Consider the following 20163-nt stretch of genomic DNA (forward strand, 5'->3'; position numbering starts at 1 on the left):
GAATCACTCATTATCTTTGACTAAGCGTCTGGTCCCGAGAGCCAGAGGTTTACAGAACTACTGCTCGGCATTTTTCCGTTGCTGGAAGCATGATGAAGTCATTGTACCCAGGTAGACCGTGAATCACCTTCTGTAAAACACTATGTAAATAGGAGCAAGTTTTGAAATTCTGAAATAAAAATATTTTTTGAGGTTGTTATATTATCCTTAAACACACACTTGACTAATGGGACACATACATAATGAAGTATGAAAAGTCTGTAAATGGGAATTTTACTTTAATTTGTAGGCCTACCATTTGTTTTGTTTTTCTCGACACCTATACCTTTTTATCAGTTAGATTAAATTTCAAGTGAACAGGCCTTATTAGTAGCTATTAGTTCAGCTGGTAAATTCAGTTGGTAAAACTTTCAGATCAGACAAAATGTTGGATCTAAAATTGATTATACAGGAAAAACATGCATGGCTAAAATGAGTTCCATAGGTTGCTGTGATTGTGTACGTTTTTTTTTTCGGGATCATGATTGGTTCCCAGCCAAGAACTTTTTGTTATGAACACATTATTTCTGGCTGTTCAAAATGTCCTGTTTTTTTTAAAGTGTATGTGAACGTTAAGGAAACATTCCGTTTTTAATCATTCTTCAAACATAATGGGAATGTTACTTTTGAATGTTCTCTGAACATTCTAAAACAAGTAGTACGATTTAAAAAAAATGTTAGATGAACGTCCAACTAAAACATTTCAGGAAAAAAAAAAAAAACTCTCCATGAACAAATGTATTAATACCGTTTTTGTACCAACGTTTTGAGAACTTTTATTAGAGCAGATTATTAAAGACCAGATAACTTTGAATTAACATTCTACTGACAGTACTGAAAGAATATTTGTTCAGAACTTTGAGAGAACCTTGACATAATGTTAGCTAAAGTTCTGAGAACATTCCCTGTTAGCATGGGTCTTCTCTACCCTGTAATACTACAGCATACACACACACACACACACACACACACACACACACACACACACACAGTATATACTGTAGTTGGCTAGTCCTATTTAAATGAAGTTCCTAAACGTAAGTTAGGGAGGAGTGAGCCCATCTAATCTTTCAATCAACAGCCTGAGTATATAAGCAGCCGCTTACCTCTCTCTAGTATCAGCTGTTCCAGTATCCCTCCACCTCCCCAAACTCCACCTTCATCTCAGGTTCCTTGCCCTTCAATTATTATATCCTACATTTAGCCACTGGGGGGGTATATCAGAGCTCGAGTTGAAGCTGCTTCATCGAGCCCCTCTTCAGTGGACAGCAAGCCAAATAAGTTTAACCTAATATCTTAAAGATTTTATGGGCAAACAAACTCGTTAACTTGTTAACATTTTAATTTTTTATTTACTTTTGCCTGTATATGTCAAATTGCATGTTTTTAACCCAAACCTGCCGTTGTTTAATAAATAAAAAACTGTCATGGTTCACCAGACTGTGTGGTCAGACACACAGGCTAAACTATCAACATCAATATTGCTTCAATGGTAAAGGTATTAAATAGACATAGACAAGGCCGAAATATTGTGCATTGTAGGAGAATAGTTTCTTTACTTTGTTTTTTTTTCAATTAGGCTAGTACATTTAGAGGACATTCACCAGAAACGTACATTTCCACTTAAAAATATCTTATTCTTAAATCTGAACATTGAGTCATAGGAGGACATGTTAAACCATGAGAAACACATATCATGCCATCTCAGCATGTTTTTATGATTAAATAAAATAATTTTTTATTTACGCATTTCACCCCTAAAATGTGAGGCCCTGTCACAGACAAATTTGTATTTGTTAGAATGGTTTCCTAATGAATTTCTTTGATACAAATAGCATTTTCTTATTGGTCACATGTCCCTGATCGTATCTAACTTGGTTTTGTAATTCTCATAAGAAATTTAAGCAATTTTTCAGTCAACTGTAGTACACAAAATCACAGAATCGTATCTCATCTCAATTGCACTCATATAGTTGTAAAATAACTACCTTTACATATGAGATTTTTACAAAAACATAGTAGTGGATATATACCTCCACCTTCATCTACACAGTTAAAGAGATTAATTCATCAATCTTTCTTCAAATAGTACACTTTTATGTCATCATTTCCTGCGTGACTGAGCGTGGCATGACCGGACTAAGCGTGGCGTGACCGGACTGACTTTATTGATTTTGATGATGCAGAAAAAGTTATGTTTTGTGTTTTTTATTTAAGTTTTGATAAGCAATATTACAATTTTAATGTTAATGTAATATTAGACTATGGTAAAGTTCAGCCAAGGACATACACTATATTGCCAAAAGTATTGGGACACCCCTCCAAATCATTGAATTCAGGTGTTCCGATCACTTCCATGGCCACAGTTGTATAAAATCAAGCACTAGGCCTCCAGACTGCTTCTACAAACATTTGTGAAAGAATGGGTCGCTCTCAGGAGCTCAGTGAGTTCAAGTGTGGTACCGTGATAGGCTGCCACCTGTGCAATAAGTCCATTTGTGAAATTTCCTTACTACTAAATATTCCACGATCAACTGTTAGTGGTATTATAACAAAGTGGAAGCAATTGGGAACAACAGCAACTCAACCATGAAGTGGTAGGCCACGTAAAATCACAGAACGGGTCAGCGCATGCTGAGGCGACAGTGCGCAGAAGTCGCCAACTTTCTGCAGAGTCAACAGCTACAGACCTCCAAACTTTGTGTGGCCTTCAGATTAGCTCAAGAACAGTGCGTGGAGCTTCATGGAATGGGTTTCCTTGGCCGAGCAGCTTCATCCAAGCCTTACATCACCAAGTGCAATGTAAAGCGCCAGATGCAGTGGTGTAAAGCACGCCGCCACTGGACTCTAGAGCAGTGGAGACGTATTCTCTGGAGTGACGAATCACGCTTCTCTGTCTGGCAATCCGATGGACGAGTCTGGGTTTGGCGGCTGCCAGGATAACGGTACTTGCCTGACTGCATTGTGCCAAGTGTAAAGTTTGGTGGAGGGGGGATCGTGGTGTGGGGTTGTTTTTCAGGGGTTAGGCTTGGCCCCTATAGTTCCAGTGAAATGAACTCCTAATACTTCAGCATACCAAGACATTTTGGACAATTTCATGCTTCTAACTTTGTGGGAATAGTTTGGGGATGTTCCTGTTCCAGCATGACTGCGCACCAGTGCACAAAGCAAGGTCCATAAAGACATGGATGAGCGAGTTTGGTGTGGAGGAACTTGACTGGCCTGCACAGAGTCCTGACCTCAACCCCATAGAACACCTTTGGGATGAATTAGAGCGGAGACTGCGAGCCAGGCCTTCTCACCTAACATCAGTGCTTGACCTCACAAATGCGCTTCTAGAGGAATGGTCAAAAATCCCCATAAACACACTCCTAAACCTTGTGGAAAGCCTTACCGGAAGAGTTGGAGCTGTTATAGCTGCAAAGGGTCGACTCTACGGATTAAGAATGGGATGCCATTAAAGTCATCTTTAAACTTTGTCATCCTGAAACTTTTGGCAATATAGTGTATAATAAGGACCTAATTGATTAGAATATATTTACAGTGTAATGTCTATTTATTCAAATAATGTTTTACTATGGCATGCGTTAAATGCATATTATATGCAATAAAGGTTTAAAAAAAGAACAATGCCATTCATTTGTAAGGCCGTGTCACACATAGCATAGCATTTAGCATAAAACTGTTAACATGCAAGCAAGGAATTTCAGTAACCTTTTTAGACATGTTTTGGATTTAAACATTTTCATTATTTTCTGGGATGTTTTACCGTGACAGGGCCTGACCCTTTAGGTCGTCTTCCTCAAAAAAACAAACAAAAAAAAAACATACAAAAACAAGCTTAAAATCATACAATTCAATGACAGAATTTAGCCTTGATCAAATTATGTCACTTCCTCTTGAGTCATACCGTTAAAGGCGTATTTCACACATTTGATGTAGAGTTTTCTGTAAACGTGACAGGACTGACCGAAAACATGGGGACAGTTGTAAAATAGTATTTATTTGTAGAATTTATATATAATTTCATGTTTTTGACCAAGTGATGTGAATGATAACAGCTTAAACTTGTTTTTTTTCTTCTTCTTCTAAATAACAGTTTTTAGCATAACAAAACTATGAAAGCGGTAGCTCCAATTTGGCTGAGGACAATGACATGGACAGGATTTGTAATTTTCAAAAGTGCTCTTAATAAAGAAAAAATATCTGAGAACCTAATGAATGACATATTCCTTTACAGAACAACTCACAGAAATCAACCATCAGCCAGTTCTAGAAATTTTTGGATGAAATACTTTTTATTCACTGTAACAATTCAAGTAGGCTACAGATAATGTACGTTTCTGGTAGAATATCCCTTAGGCCGCTCTCCAATTTCTCTCTTAAAGCCCTGTTTGCATTACTGGTGTAAAGTGAATAAAATATAGGATATCCTATATAAATATAATATTAAAAACAAAATTTCATGGAATTTGTGAGGGCATTTTCCAACATTTGGCTCTCACAAGTAGCCAAACAGGCTATTGACACACACATTTTACACAGCTGGATTCTTACGATTTGTGTGCTTCTAGACTGTGTATTGTAGTGTGTAGATTGTATTGTAATGTTCACGTCATTGTTTTAATGTTTTTGAATATTAATAACAAAGATAATAATATAATAATAACCGCTTTGGGTAGGCCGATTCAAAACATTCTTATTTATTTATGTCCCGCAAATTATATTTTCAATGACGTTACAAAGTACTTCCGCTAAGTTTTGCCCTTTTACCTCATGTCGTAAGCGGAAGTACACATACGCAGGAATTCAATACACGGAGCTAGAGTGAGCGCCTTCTGCACAGTACAATATGGATACGCTAATACTGGTAATAAGATTTTATCTCTATATCCCAATATATATATATATATATATATATATATATATATATATATATATATATATATATATATATCAATATAAGTGTAAATCATCCGCTAGCAGTTAAATCTGCTCTGTTGCCTGTTCAATTAGCCCTTTCGCTACTTCCGCTAAACAATAAATCACAAATCAATCATACGAGTTTAGCAACAGCGTGTATAGGATACTTATTATATTTAAAGTTAAAAGATTATACTGAAATATTACATTATAATATTGACTTTACAACCTCAGCAGTTGCTGATGGGTATCTGAACTACAGTTTTACGTCTATGCAACCTTTGCCCTGATCAACTGATTAATTTGACTGTAATTCATTGGTCATCTGTCATGTTTGTGTCTGTGCTGTGACAGGAGCCCTCTCTGTACACTGTAAAAGCTGTTCTGATCATGGACAATGACGGAGAGAGACTTTATGCTAAGGTGAGACCATCAGATGATGAACATCAGGGTCATGATCAGATTTGAGTTGATACAGTGACGTTTTATTTAAAGGGATAGTTCACCCACAAATGAAAATTATTTCATTAATTACTCACCCTCATGTCATTCCAAACCATAAGACTTTCGTTCATCTTCGGAACACAAATGAAGATATTTCTAATAAAAACATGAGAGCTTTCTGTCCCTCCATTGACAGTCTAGGCAACTAGCACTCTGACACTTAAAAAAGTTCATAAAGAGATCATAAAACTAATCCATATGGTTTTCATTCATTTGTGTTCCGAAGATGAAGTTTGGAACGCCATGAGCGTGAGTAATTAATGACAGAATTTTCATTTTTGGGTGAACTATCCCTTTAACCCTGTAAAGCCTGACATGTGAAAATGATGTATGGATAATCAAGCAAACCTAAGTTGCTTCAGTCCAGTAAGTGTTCATTTTGAAATATTAATAGCGATATTAAAATTCTTACATTTACTTAAAAAAACATTTTTAGGATTACACTAAAAGGCCTTCCACATGCTAAAACGTATGAACTATCAGTCAGACGCCACGTAGAAGATTGTGTGCAACAGGTTTTCAGCAAAGTTGTGATCATGTTGATAATTTAGAGGCCTTTGAAATTCATAATAGCAGGCTTTATAGGGTTAAACCTGAAAGTAAACACAGTTTTAGAATTCTGTCATCATTTACTCACTCTCATGTTATTCAAAACCATATAACAGTCTGTCATTTTCAAACTCACACCCTTTAGAAACATAAGCTTTTTGTTTGCATAAGGTGTATGAAAGAGTGTTTATTAGCACTTAATTCAGTAATATAGAAGTGCTCTGTCTGTATTATAAGCGTCATATGTTAGTTTGCGACTGAGTTGTTGTGTTTGTTTCAGTATTATGATGACACGTACCCCACAGTGAAAGAGCAGAAAGCCTTTGAGAAGAACATCTTCAACAAGACACACAGGACAGACAGTAAGTGATTATGTTACTGTCAATCTTGTGTTCGCCAACATAAAGTCATATCTTGGAGTCATTCTTCATCTCTACCACACAGGTGAAATAGCATTGCTGGAGGGTCTAACGGTTGTGTACAAGAGCAATATTGATCTGTATTTCTACGTAATCGGCAGCTCCCATGAAAATGAGGTAATGCTTTATATTTCATCCAGTATTGTCTTATCATAACCTTGTGAATCTCATAAGTGTCATTGTCTTTGTTCACACAGCTGATGCTTATGTCAGTGTTGAATTGTCTCTTTGATTCCTTGAGCCAAATGTTGAGGTACTGTAGGAAATACTTTTTCATTATGAGTTATATGGTCTCTGTCAGAAACCCCGCCCCCCCAAAAAAGTTTGACTTTGATTGTTTTCTTCCTCTTTTTCTTTTAGGAAAAATGTGGAAAAGCGAGCCCTGCTTGAAAATATGGAGGGTCTGTTCCTGGCCGTTGATGAGATTGTTGATGGAGGGTAAGCCATTATGAATGTATTCAAACTTGTATTACATTTAAAGAAAAAAAAGAAGAGGAAAACAGAAGCAAACAATTTTGTTTCATAGAGATCTTGCTGTACGTACACTATCATTCAAAGGTTTGGGGTCGGTAAGGTTTTTGAAATGCATCTCACCAATTCTGCATTTATTTCTTCCAGGGTTCCCACAGGTCCTTGAAATCCTTAAACGTTTGTGAATCTGAAAAAACAATGTCAAGGCCCTGGAAAGTTTTTGAAATTAAACACGCATAGATATAGGTCCTTGAAAGTGCTTGAATTTATTTTGTGCAAGAAGTTTTCTGGAAAAAATTCCATATTCCCTCCGGTTCGTGGCCTATGCATACTAGCTTGCTTTATTTACGTTAGTTACGCGCATTTACGCGTTACGTTAAGTGTTTCCCGCGTGACGTACTTTGTGTTGTACGTTGCCATGATGTTCACACGCACAAAACTGTAACAATGTATCTTACAAGGTAACACAATGTAACCTTGCTCTCACTTGAAATGTGTCCCCACATTAAATCCTTGAATTTAAGGGTATTGGACCTGGAAAGTCCTTGAATTTGAATTTAACCAAGGTGTGGGAACCCTGTTCTTCTGATCAATAGTCATTAGTGTTGTGAAATTTTAAAAATGTGACTATACCAGCATTTCCCGTTAGCATTTTGAGTGTGTGAGCGTAATGGCCAAGTGTTTAAAAATCCGTTCGACAGCGCTCAAAATGCTAGAGAGAAATACTGGTATCATCACATCCAAAGTTGTGAATTTAACTTGTGTGCAAAATAGGAATCTTGCATAAAATATTTGCAAATAAAGCACTGCTTTCATCCCATGTGTTCAAGCGAACAAAATCGCCATTTTCTGGGAAACTGGCACAATCGTAAAAAAGCCACTGTGGCTCTTCTGTCCTACATCATATAAATGACTTGCGTCTCTCAGACTAAACGCTGTCATGTTATCTTGCGTTCAGATGCCTGGAGTTGGGAACGCAATCATGTGAGATGCTTCTGGGAGGGAATTAAACCAAATCAATTTGGCATTTCAGAATAATCAAACCAACATTTGAGATGCAGTGTGATGAAGTCGGTCCACTGGTTAGTCCAGTTATCTAATCACATCCACTGTTGAGGCACAGTCACGTGAGTTCTTTTGTCGCGCATCGAGGGATTTATTCAGTAAACGAGTTTCCATCATAGTTTATGCGCACGTCCTCTTATCTGATAAAAAATGTATCGTCCTCAATTGAGCGATTATTTGATGAGTATAAAGTTGAAATACAAATCTTCTCTGACATTATACATGTCTTTACTGTCACTTTTGACAAGTTTGATGCATCTGAATAAAATTAGGTTCTTCCAAAAAAATCTATAAACCGTAGTGTACATTATAATAACCTTCATATATTTGTCAGATGCTCTTATCCAAAGCAGTATGTGCATTCTCTGGGAGTCAAACCTACTGTGCTCTACTAGTTGACCTACAGAAATTTCATGGATTTTATTACATTGTAATTTATTACAATTAATATTTTAAGTATTCTAATCAATCAATTTGTGTCATTAATATTTATATAGTTATATTTATACTGTATTTAAAAAAATAATTGGGAATCAGCAGGCCCACACAGAATCAACGGCTAAAGAATCGCAGACATGCAAATCATTCATAAAATACTATAAATCAGCCGCTCCTTACATTAAATTATGCTTTCAGCTACCATTAAGACTGTCATACTCTTTCAGCTCTGTTTAACACTTTTTATTATGAATAAATGTCAATCCTGTAGCTCAAACAATGGTGCAATGCCTAGATTTTAGGTACGTTTCCCAGGGAATGCATAAACTAATAAAACAGATACCTTGATGCAATCCTTAAACAAAAACCAAAAAACCATTGCAGAAAATGCAGAAAAAGTCTATAGATTCCTTCTGGGTCTAGACATCGCCACTGAAAACTCCACTGCGACCACTAGTGCTCGTGCGGCCGACATAAGATTGATTCTGGCGAGTGTTGTTTCCTGATCCTGTCCACATCCTTTCCTGTTTTCTCTACTTTCTCTATAAAGGAGGGCCAAAAAAGGAAGCATGCATTTTTGAAAACAATCGTAATTGAGCCTAAAAATCTCATTGTTTTGGTGGCAGCGCTGATTAATTGTCTGTTTTGCAGTGTGATCCTGGAGAGCGACCCACAGCAGGTGGTTCACCGTGTTGCTTTGAGGGTAACTACTTCTTGTTCTCCTCTATTGACTTCCATTACACTGATGTGAATGTTAATCTGATTAGTATTTGTTGCCTCTGCTTCATCTCTCGTGCTCTGACGCCACTGATGAGCATTATGGTACTTGCTAGGCAGCTATTAAGTTTGATTTCCAATAATCTTGCATGTACGAGACAGGAAGCAAGCAAGCCAGCAGTCCTAAAGTCATCAGCATCTCCCTCTCTCATCTCGTTCCAGGGCGATGACGTGCCTCTGACAGAACAGACAGTCACTCAGGTGAGAGATGTCCACGCGCTTCCTTCAGCGACACCTGTCGCGATCACCGCTTATGTTTAATAGCGGCTCTGCGATTGACCCGTGATTCATTTGGAAAACGAGTCTGTGGTGGTCTGGATTCACAACTTTTCACTCGCTAGTCCGGGTTCCCGCGTGTGTCTGGCGCATGTAAACATGATGGCTAATTATTGGCGGCTGTCTGCCAGCGATGGCTCCCCGCGGCTGGCGTAGTCGTGAGTGTGGACTGATTAATGTTCTCGTTTAAGAGGCGCTGAGACAGGCTGCCGGTATCCCTTTGGTGCCCGTGATTAATGGCTGTCTCCTCGTCTTCCCTGCTATACGGTTATGCTTTGCCTCGTCTTGTGCAAATTAAGATGATGAATTAATTCCTGGATGTTTTGCTGCGCCTGCATTACTCGATTACAAGGTTCCCCTCAACGAGCGCACCTTTACATGTAAAAGTTTTGCTTTTTCACTTCGGCAGTTTTTTCATTTTAGAGGCACTATTCTTCAAAAGTTTGGGGTCAGTAAGATTTAGTTTTTTAAAGAAAGAAAGAATGAAATGAATGCTTTTATTCAGCGAGGATGCATTAAATTGATCTGTAAAGATATTTTGAGTATTACAAAAGATTTAAAAGATAAAAAACGTTATATTTGTTTAAAAATCCTTCAAAAATGTATCATATTAGAGCATATTAGAATGATTTCTGAAGTAATTCAGCTTTGAATCACAGGAATCAATTACATTTTAATATATTATTGCAATATAACCGTTTTCTATTTGAATATATTTCACAATATTACTGTTTTAGTATTTTTAATCAAATAAATGTAGCCTTGGTTAGCAAATTCTTACGACCCCAAACACAGGTTTTAGGATTTTGAAAAAATTGGGGTATAAATTAGGAAAATATAGTCATTTCACTCATAGTTTCAGGCTTTTTGGACCTCACTGTATCTTAAGGAGGAGGTGCTAATATTTTGCCTCTTAAGTATTGAAAACCATAAAGCAGCGCCCTGATGGATGTGTGTCTTTTATGAAAAATGATGGCATTAATAAGTCAAGAACACAAACACGTTAAAATTCAATTACCTTTTGTAGCTTTGGAGACAAGTGAGGTATTTTGGGAGTGGTTTGGTCTATCCGTCCTCACTGAGTGATTCGATTTACTGAAGAGGAACACAGAATATTTCAAATAAATGATTCTGAAGATGGTAATTCATTCTAATTAAATGTGACTAATTATTTTGCATTGCCTAATTTAAAACTTCAGGTTATAATAAATTGGCAGAAGCCACTTTCACATATTCTTAAAGCTCCTAATGACACCTCAGATTAATTATAACAACCATTATAAGTGGATTTAAAGGATCACCAAGTAATATTTCTTCCATTTAAAGTTTGACATCTAAAAAACGTCTCACTTTATCTCGGTAACCCTCATATTAGCCCTCATATTATTTATATATATATATATATATATATATAAAATTTATTTATTTATTTATTTATTTATTTATTTATATATATATATATATATATATATATATATATATATATATTTATTGATTGATTTATATTCATTTATAATATTTATTTATATATTTATGTATATATTTATATTAATTTATATATTAATATTTTAAAAAAAATGTTGTTTAAGTAATATAATACTAATGTTTTACATTATATTTTAAATAAAGGTTCTAACTTTATTGGAATTTTTTATTTTTTTATTTCTAGGTGCTACAGTCAGCTAAGGAACAGATCAAATGGTCTCTACTCCGATAGGACGCTTTTGGTCCCGTTCCTGAACTGAGATGAGGGAAATGAATGAGACTCAACCACTTTTCATCACTACTGTCCTATCTGCCCTTTTCCTCAAGTATTTTCTTGACTTTTAAAGTGCACATCCACTGAAACCGACTTCTAGTGTTTCTCTATCTCAAATATAAGACCGAGAACATGACATTTCTAAAGATTGTCATGGCAAGAGGAAGAAGCTGGAATATTGTCCTGGCGGGACTTTCTTTTTAGGGAAAAGTACCGGGGCGTGTTTTTTTTTTTTTTCATCCCATTCCAGTAAGCACTTGAATATATGGCTGGTTTTGTGAATGATATCACTGTTGTACTGTGAGATTTTCATTACAATTCATGTACATTCCAGTGGTTGATCTTGTTCTCGGTTCTTCCCTCTGACCCTTGTTTAGATTGAAGTAAACAAACCGTTTCACTCTCGTTCTGCTGTGGTGTGTCTTCTCTTTTTGGGCACTATTGAGTTTGCAGGGCCGGTTGTGACTTTTTTTTTTTACAATATTTTGAGGTCATTTTGTTTACTGTTTTGTGAGTTTTAAGTCAATCATCACTATTACTACTGCTCATACATAGGATCAGGGACTCTTGGTGAGCTAGTAAACATGTTACCTCCACAGCAACAAAACAGAAATGTTTAAAATAGCTTTGAGTTACTAAACAGATTTATAAAATAAAAAAATAGGAACTGTTATGACTTTGAGAACATTAGAGATGCTACAACATTTATTACACTCATAATTTAGACCTCTTTTAAGATAGATAGATAGATAGACGTTACTGTATAAATTCCAATTGAAGTGCCTGTTTCCCTCGCTACTCTATCAATGACTCAAAGTCAATGCAATAGCGCCCTCTCCTGGTTGTAAATGAGAGACAATCCTGAGGTTGAACTGCACTTAACATTTACTACACCGTTTTAACTTTGTTTTTGTTGCCCCTTTATGCTTGCTAGGCACTACTTCATGCATGTAAAATTACAAGTGTTTTTAATACATCCACAATACAATACATCAAATTTTTTTCCCCTCAAAATTTATGGTCAATTTTGAATTGGTTGTAAATTATGTGCGGCAAATGGCACATTTTTAAGAGGTCCTAAAACAGGCTGTTATTTAAAAACCCAGAAAAGCTGTTTTGGCCACAAGCCCTCTTACACTGCATGAGGAAAGTGTTTATTCCACTAAATATTCTGGAATAAAAACTGGCTGTCGCTAAACATCCATGGCTTAGTGTGTGTGTGTGTGTGTGGTTCAGGTAAACCATAATGTCCCCACTAACACAAAATGTCCCCACGAAGATGACATTATCCATTATCCAATAACCAAAATAAGGGACATCTTTTGTTCCGCATGAGGAAAACGGCTTATAAATCATACTATACATAAGTGATGTGTTTTGAGAATGTAAAAAGTGCAAAGTTTTCTGAGATGGCTAGGTTTGGTTAGTGTAAGGGGATGGGATATATGTAATATATATAGACTTTTTTTATGGAAAGTCATGAAAAAAAACACAACCGGTGTGTGTGTGTGTGTGTGTGAGGCAAAATGTAGCGAGGAGGTTTGACAGCTTTGCATGCCTGCTTTTTCTCTGGTGGATTCCTCCCGTCTCTCATTTTAATGCAAATGAAAGGTTCCCCCTGGAGAAATGGTTGTAAAAATAGTAGTATATCACGTACATGCCTCAGAATCATACCTAGGACACTGTTATCGCACTGGGGGCGGAGACCAGACATCTGCAATATCAGGGGTCACTGTGACCAATGCTTTGAAAGAGTTCACTAAGATTTTATCAGGGTACATGAAAAGAGCCCATGGCTGTGTCTGAAACCGAAGGGAGCTGCCCAGTCAGTTAATGACTTAGAAAGCATATTGTTATTTTGTACCAGTTACTGTATTCAGCAACATAATGGCTCGTCTAATGATCTACAGCAAATTAAAGCGAGCTTTAGACATAACCAAGCAAATTTTTAGACTTCTTTCTGCTTTATCAGACGCCATTTTTATTCTTTCCATCAACCGCCAAACCATACAGAGCAAATTTAATATAACTAAGTAAATATTTAATGACTTCAATGCCTGATTCCCTGTAAAAATGGAATCATAAGTTGGAAAAAAAAGACATTAGTAACAAATGACTTTAGTTATTTAAACCAGTGTTATTTTAGTATCATTGATATACTTATTATTGTAATATATTTTCATTTTCATGAAAGTTTCTGTGGTTTTGTTGTAGCCTATTTGTCATTTTTATTAGTTTTAAGTTTTTTAATGTCTAGTTAGTTTTTATTAAGTTTAGGTTTTAATTTTAGTTTATTTAGTTGTAGGTCAATTAGTACTTCAACTTAAATTAAGTGAAAATGAGAGATAATTATTTGGCTAGTAGCTGAAATAAAATTTTAATATTCTATTTAAATTCAGTTAATGTTTATTTTATATAGTGAAATAGAGTTAAAATGGTTTTAATTTTAGTAAAAAATAATAACCCTACTTTAAACTTCTTTATTACACACCAAATTTATTTTTCCACCAACAAATTCAAGTGAGGTTTGCGATAGAAATGGTATCATAAGCTAAAAAAAACCCCCCATAAATGTACCTTTAAGCACCATATCTTAACTTTATTTTATAAGGTTTTTAAAAAGAACACTTTTTCCATCAGGATTTTTTTTTGTTTTTTGGGGGAAAAGTCGTATTTGAATGTTTTTATATTCCTCACACCCTACTTTTCATTCACGAAAAATTAAATATGGCTTCCATCCTGACTAACATCTATTCTCCTGATTTGTACTGCAGAAGCTGGAATGGGAACACGATCTTCAAGCTTTGACTGCAGGTTACAAAAGTTCACCGCCATGTGGGATATGGAGTTGTAATGAGAGACAGGTTTAGGACAGGGCTTGTTTAGGCCAGTTTGGGTCTGTAACACATAGCTTCAGATGGAGAACTTTCTTGGCACTGGTTTAGCACAGCTCCACAACCTTCTATTCCTCTCTAATGATGCTTTGGCATCCATATGAAAGTAGCTGGGAAAGTTTCCTTTGTCTCGGGCTGATATCCTAAAGCGGGCTGTTTTGAGGAATGAAACATGATGTTGGCCCCTGAGCGCTCCACCCTCCCAGAGGGAGTTCCCTAACCCTGTTTCAGAGAGGCGCGTGAGCGGTGGCGTCTTATCTCCAAAGCATGAGAGCCTTCAGCTCGAAATTTATTTGACCAATTGAGCTAAGTAGCTCTTTCATTATGAGGTCATTCATTATGATTCATAAGTGGATGGGTAAGAGTCACAGATAAAACCTCAAGACGTCTCGCTCATCTGTGTGTTATGAAGTGTACAACATGCTCCCATTGAATAAAGCAAAGTGCTGTGGGACCGTGGAACAAGTTTTAAAAAAAAAAAGATATTATCATCTGCAATAAAGGAAAATGGGGAAAGGGTAATCAAGAGTCAGTGCCTGAAAGGATATGTACAATGGTCTTTGTGTTAATAGTAATCTAACTTTAAATGTAAAGTGTGCCATTTTGAGGTAATTATGCAGAGACAACTATAAGTAAGCCATTGATTCTCCTGAAAAGTGGAAACGCTGCAACTCTGTGGTGCTATAAAAACACTGCTCTGTTTGTTTAAGCTGAAGAAAGTCTCCAAAGTTATCTGTTAGCATGCATGCATTTCAATGGCAACTGCAATTCCATTTTGCAGATGAGTTCAATAATGAATATTCATTATTGAACTCATATGCAAAATGGAATTGCAGTTGCCATTGAAATGCATGCATGCTAACAGATATACAATTCTTGCAAAAGGTGTGTTTACAAAGAATTTTTATTACATTTTTTTCAGTCTTTTCATAGATCACATAAATCATGACAAACAATGTGTTAACATAATTCATACTAGGCCTATTGGAAAAAAAACAATGTGTCTCTTTAACCATACATCATATGAAAAACTAGTCATTTAAGTTCAACTAGAGATTTAAGTCTCATGGTTCACAAAAAATATGAGTCATTCGTTCTGTAATTTCACTACAGTGGTAGCGCTGTATATGTTTCTGATTCAACAAAGCAAACGGCTCATAAGAATCATTCATTTGGGAATCGAACTACACTGGTTGCACGGTATGTTTTTGATTCAATAAAAGAACCGACACAAAAGAGTCAATCGATCGGCAATCAGACTACATTGGTCGTGCTGTATATTTCTGATTTATTGAAAAGAATTAGCACATAAGATTCATTCATTCAGGAGTCGGACTACACTGGTTGAGACGCTGAATGGGTAGTAAATTAACCCTTGCAAGGAGTTTTCAACGTTATTTCGCCAGCATCTACAGAAAATGAAAGTTTTCCGAACTGTTTGTGCCCGCCCCCTTTTTCAGCGACGTTGATTCCGGAAGTTTTTTTTTCCATTCATTTCTCCATTATTAGGGATTAAAAAAAAAAGTATGTGTTAAAGCCATGACCGATGTGAATCATAACATTACAAACGTTTTGAAGGAAAAAATTATTTGAAAATCGGACAAAAATACAAAGGCGTACAAGACTGTGTAAAGCCTACTCAACAGCATAAACAACCCGATCTCACGGCAATTCGTACGCATTTTAGGCTACGAGGTGGCGAATTCGTACGATGTTTGTTAAATCGTACATATTTTACGAGTTGCACTTACCCCTGATCCCGCCCCTAAATCACTGGGGTTTAGACAAATCGTACGAATTCGTATGAGTGAGGTCGGATGAATAAGCCACCCTGTACTCACTCGTACGAATTGGCCGTGAGGTAGCGTTGGCATAATCGAGTTAAGAACGATGGAGAAATATAATACTACTCATTAAAAATTCTGATTATATATATATATCTATATATAAAACAATATTTTTTAAGTTTATTGCAAAATATGCATATATATATATATATATATATATATATATATATATATATATATATATATATATATATATATATGTCATTCGCAGTGATACATGACAGCAGGCAGAGCTAAAGAGCTCTTTTGGCACGCTTTGCTTGTTTCGACTCTCTGATTGGTGGAAATTTCTGTACGGCATCATGGTAATGTAGTTTTTCACCACAAATTCTGTTGTTAAACACGACTATTTAAAAAATAAGTTGAAATAATGCTGGCTGACAGCTTCAGCAGAAGCAAATACCATTGTTTAACAACCTTGTAGATCACAATAGGTCTGTCTTTAAAGGTTTACAAGCTATCGTTAAAAATCAATTTCCCTATGGAGAAAATGAATCGCGCTTTCACTTCACGAGTGTTGCACTCTATTTATATGTTGCCTTCGGAAAAAATAATCAGAATGCACAGCTACGTTTCAATGGCTGTCAGCGCAGAAGCATGATTTTTGTTACCAGCATCTATTAGCAAAAACTTGAACACCTAAGCCACACTTAAAAATGCATTGCATTGTATAACAGAATATTAAACCAATTGTGGCATTTATAAAAAAAAAAGAAAAAAAAAAAGATGCTCTTTTCAATATAAACTAAATGTAAAATATAAACTAAATCTAAAATATAAACTAAATGTAAAAAAGTTAGTTAATAAGACAAAAGTATATTGTTAATTTAAAGAACTAAGCATTCATCACATTAACCCAGCTAGCACACCTGCTATACTGTGGTATACATTATACTGTACTTTTCATTAGTTTGCAGATGCTATTTTTTATTTTATTATTTAAATATATTCTATGAAGTTTAGACCATTTAAAATTCAGACATCCAAAGTTCTAAAAGTGTCCAAATACACTTTGAGGCCCCTGATTCTCTGAGCAATAAGAGACCTGTTTGAGAGAGTCATTCATTTTTGAGCTAAAAGTACACATACCATGACCATGCTAATACACCTGAAAAAGTGTATTGCCCTCAGGAACAATACGTTCCCTCGGATGGTCGTGTTTATGACCTGAAGCAATCACTATATTGGTGCAGCTGATTTGAATATCATGTTCTTAACCCTTTATGTGGTATGAGAGGTATGGGGCGGTGTCAAGCGGATATATGTATCTGTATTAATAGCAAAAGGGCAGATGTTGAGATCAGCCTTCTGTATGACCCCAGAAGGGCAGAAATGAGGTTATATTTTACCCCTGTTTTTCGTCTATCCAGGTGGATACTACACATTGGTGGTGCAGAAATAGTAGAAAAGATATTTTTGGAGTAGAAAGTGCTATATAAATGTAACAAATTATTACAGCCTGATGCTCCTGCGGCCTTTCATTTGGATATTTCAGCAGCGCCTACGGGCAGCCGATGAATGCCTTTCATCGACTAATTACAGTGGCACGGCTGTAAAAAGGCAAAAATGTAATATATATTTATTATAGAGGAATGAGTATAATAGACTGAAACAGCGCGGCTTGACACGCCGTACAAAACGCGCAGTAAAATTGTCAGAGGCGTGTGGACTAGAGGCCTGTAATTGATAGATGCTGCTTGTGTGTGTGTGTGTGTGTGTGTAGTGGGGAATGTGTGCAGCACTCAATAAATTATCATCATCTGCAAGCTTACAGTCTGTATGTCACCAAATGAGTATTCCAGATTCACATGCACACATCGACTGCCCTTTTTCACAAAAATCTGCACGCTTATTGCAATCAGAGTCATTTTCTATTCTCAGGTGAGGGGGAGGGCGACACAGAAGCGTCAGTGTTTCACATTAATCATGCATGCAGCCCAGGGCCGAAGCTGAGCAAACAGCGCGCCTGCGATAAATGTAGGTAAATTACGGCATGCTCTCGGAACAGGCAAATTTAGACAGGCCAAATTCATCAAAAGACCATAGAAAATGGCTCCGAATAGAGGACGGGTAATGCACGAATGGATTTGGTCACCGCCAGGCCGAGATAAGAGCTCTGCTTGCCATCGCCCCCGTCCCCAGGTTCGCCTGGTCGCAAACGGAAACGCCTCCATACGGGCCTGATGTGTTTTATGGCGCCTCTTGCCCTCACAGGGCCTGTTTATGGATTCCCGTCGAATAGAAAATCATTTCACCTTGGAGGCAGAGGCAGCCAAAATCAACAGCAATGCCACAGCTTTTGCTGATCCAGTAGTATTTCAACAAGCTATTCTTTCCGGTGTAAAAATAACATCGTCTTTGCAGTATTTTACTTCAGTTATTTGTCTCTTGAAATCATCAGAAGCTGTCAATGTTTGCAGGTCTACAATCTGTGGAAGAGACTTGAGATAAATCTGATATATTGACCCCAGCTTCTCAACTCCCATATAAGTACTGAATTAAATCCATAATTGCACAATATTTATTCAACAGCACATTAAGCGTTTCAAACGTGCCATTCAAAAAGGCTAAGATGTTATTCCTCTGGCTGGAAAGGCTGGTAAGAGTACACCTTATTTTCATATCACATGACGGAGAGTTTAAAAACACATAAATTCAAGCGAAGGCACGCTACATTTATCAGCCAGGCAGTTGGATATGTCCACAAGCCTGTTTAGACATTTCTATTTTCGATTCGCCTGCGCCATTAGTCACCGAATTTGGCCGTGGTCCGCCGTTGAAAACGAGGGCCGTCGATCTGAGCTGGAGATGTTTGCGGAGTATTAGCTGCCGCCTGTTGACATTTTAAGAGACGAGGCCCTTCTTTCCCTTCCCCGTGATTTAGAACGAGACTCAAATCCCAGAAGAGTCCGTCCCGCTGCGTTACATCTGCACACACACATGCATTCACACACAAACAGGCTCTTTTAGCCGTGCACATCCATACGTGTGAGAACATCTGGTCTGCACCCTTGCAGCAACGTGAAAGGGCCCACAGGTCATTGTTTCACACACTCCGACATGCTTCAGTCTCCTTTTTTATGTCATATCATATAAAGAAGTGTTTGAGGTTTGCGTTTGACAAGCTCTCGCGCATTTCAAATGGGCTGAATGTGTATAATGAGTGTCGTGAACTGAAATAATCGTGACAAGAGTCGGTGATTAAGATAGTGATGTAATTGTAGAGTGAGACGAGGCCGTATTTCACTTTTGTTGTAGACACTCAATGTCACACAGCAGTGGTAGCAATTAAGCTTTATGACGTTTTTCTTTGGGATGCGTGTTCGCTCTCTCATGCGGTCGTGTTTGGTCTTGTTCCACTCGAATTTTCACGGCTTACCACTTGCAAAACACTTTGATTTTCGGCCATTATGGGTTTCAGAAATGAATCTTTGGGTAACCAAAGCAAGATTTTTGCACGCTTTAGCTCTAAGTGCTCAGCTTTTCCCCTCCCTCCTTCCATCTTTCCATCTCTCTCTCTCTTTCTCTCATATATACTTTCTCCCCCCCCCCCACCCTAGTGGATTCCCCATCTGCACCACTGCGCCCGTTAACAGACGCTCGCTTGACAGATTTACCGCCGCAGTCCCACCATTGGCTGCCAGCATGACAGAGTTGATTTAATGCTCGTTTCTGATTGGTCCAGGAACGACAAGCTAATTTATGGCCGTGCTGTGATTCGACGCTGGCTGTCTTTGATGTGAGTTACCGCTCTGTTGCTTATGGGACACAGAAACGGTGTCAGGTTTCAATCGTAAAACCCTCTCCCCAAGGGAAGGAGCAGGGAGTGCTCGACATTCCTGACGTCATGAGAGCAAGAGGAGGAGGAGGAGGAGGAGAGAAAGAGAGAGAGGGAATGATTTGTAGCTGCAGTCATTTTTCACTCACACAGGCCTGCTGCAGTTTCTTTGTGGAATGCGTTCACATCTAACTCTCCAACTCCCAAAATAATATCCTGTTTCAACACCCGACACTCAAAGAAAACATCTCTTATGCGACGCAAAAATGCGGACGATCCGACCAGACGATTCATCTCAATCAACGCACATCAGCAATGTAAACATGACTGTCATCGCCGTATCCCATTACTGGGGTTGATGTTTGCTTACGATAAATTTGTGGCCTGCCACTGATAACCAACCACATATAGCCTATGTTATAAT

General features: G+C 37.3%; 1 protein-coding gene across 2 annotated transcripts; it reads left to right on the forward strand.

The window, feature by feature from the left end:
• The first annotated feature begins 4783 nt into the window (after positions 1-4783).
• Positions 4784-11625, forward strand: copz1 (COPI coat complex subunit zeta 1). Of its 2 annotated transcripts, none has more exons than XM_084098756.1 (9): positions 4784-4909; positions 5317-5385; positions 6296-6377; positions 6460-6551; positions 6632-6687; positions 6795-6872; positions 9060-9111; positions 9288-9386; positions 11131-11625. In XM_084098756.1, exons 1-9 carry the CDS (start codon positions 4892-4894, stop codon positions 11176-11178), a joined length of 594 nt encoding a protein of 197 aa, XP_083954882.1. In that variant the 5' UTR covers positions 4784-4891; the 3' UTR covers positions 11179-11625. The 2 variants fall into 2 exon arrangements, with proteins under 2 accessions (XP_083954882.1, XP_083954883.1); XM_084098757.1 differs by having other exon boundaries at positions 9348-9386.
• The last annotated feature ends 8538 nt before the right edge of the window (positions 11626-20163 follow it).

The sequence above is a fragment of the Abramis brama genome (genome assembly GCF_963993115.1).
Source record: "Abramis brama genome assembly, chromosome: 22".
Classification (NCBI taxonomy): Eukaryota; Metazoa; Chordata; class Actinopteri; order Cypriniformes; family Leuciscidae; genus Abramis; species Abramis brama.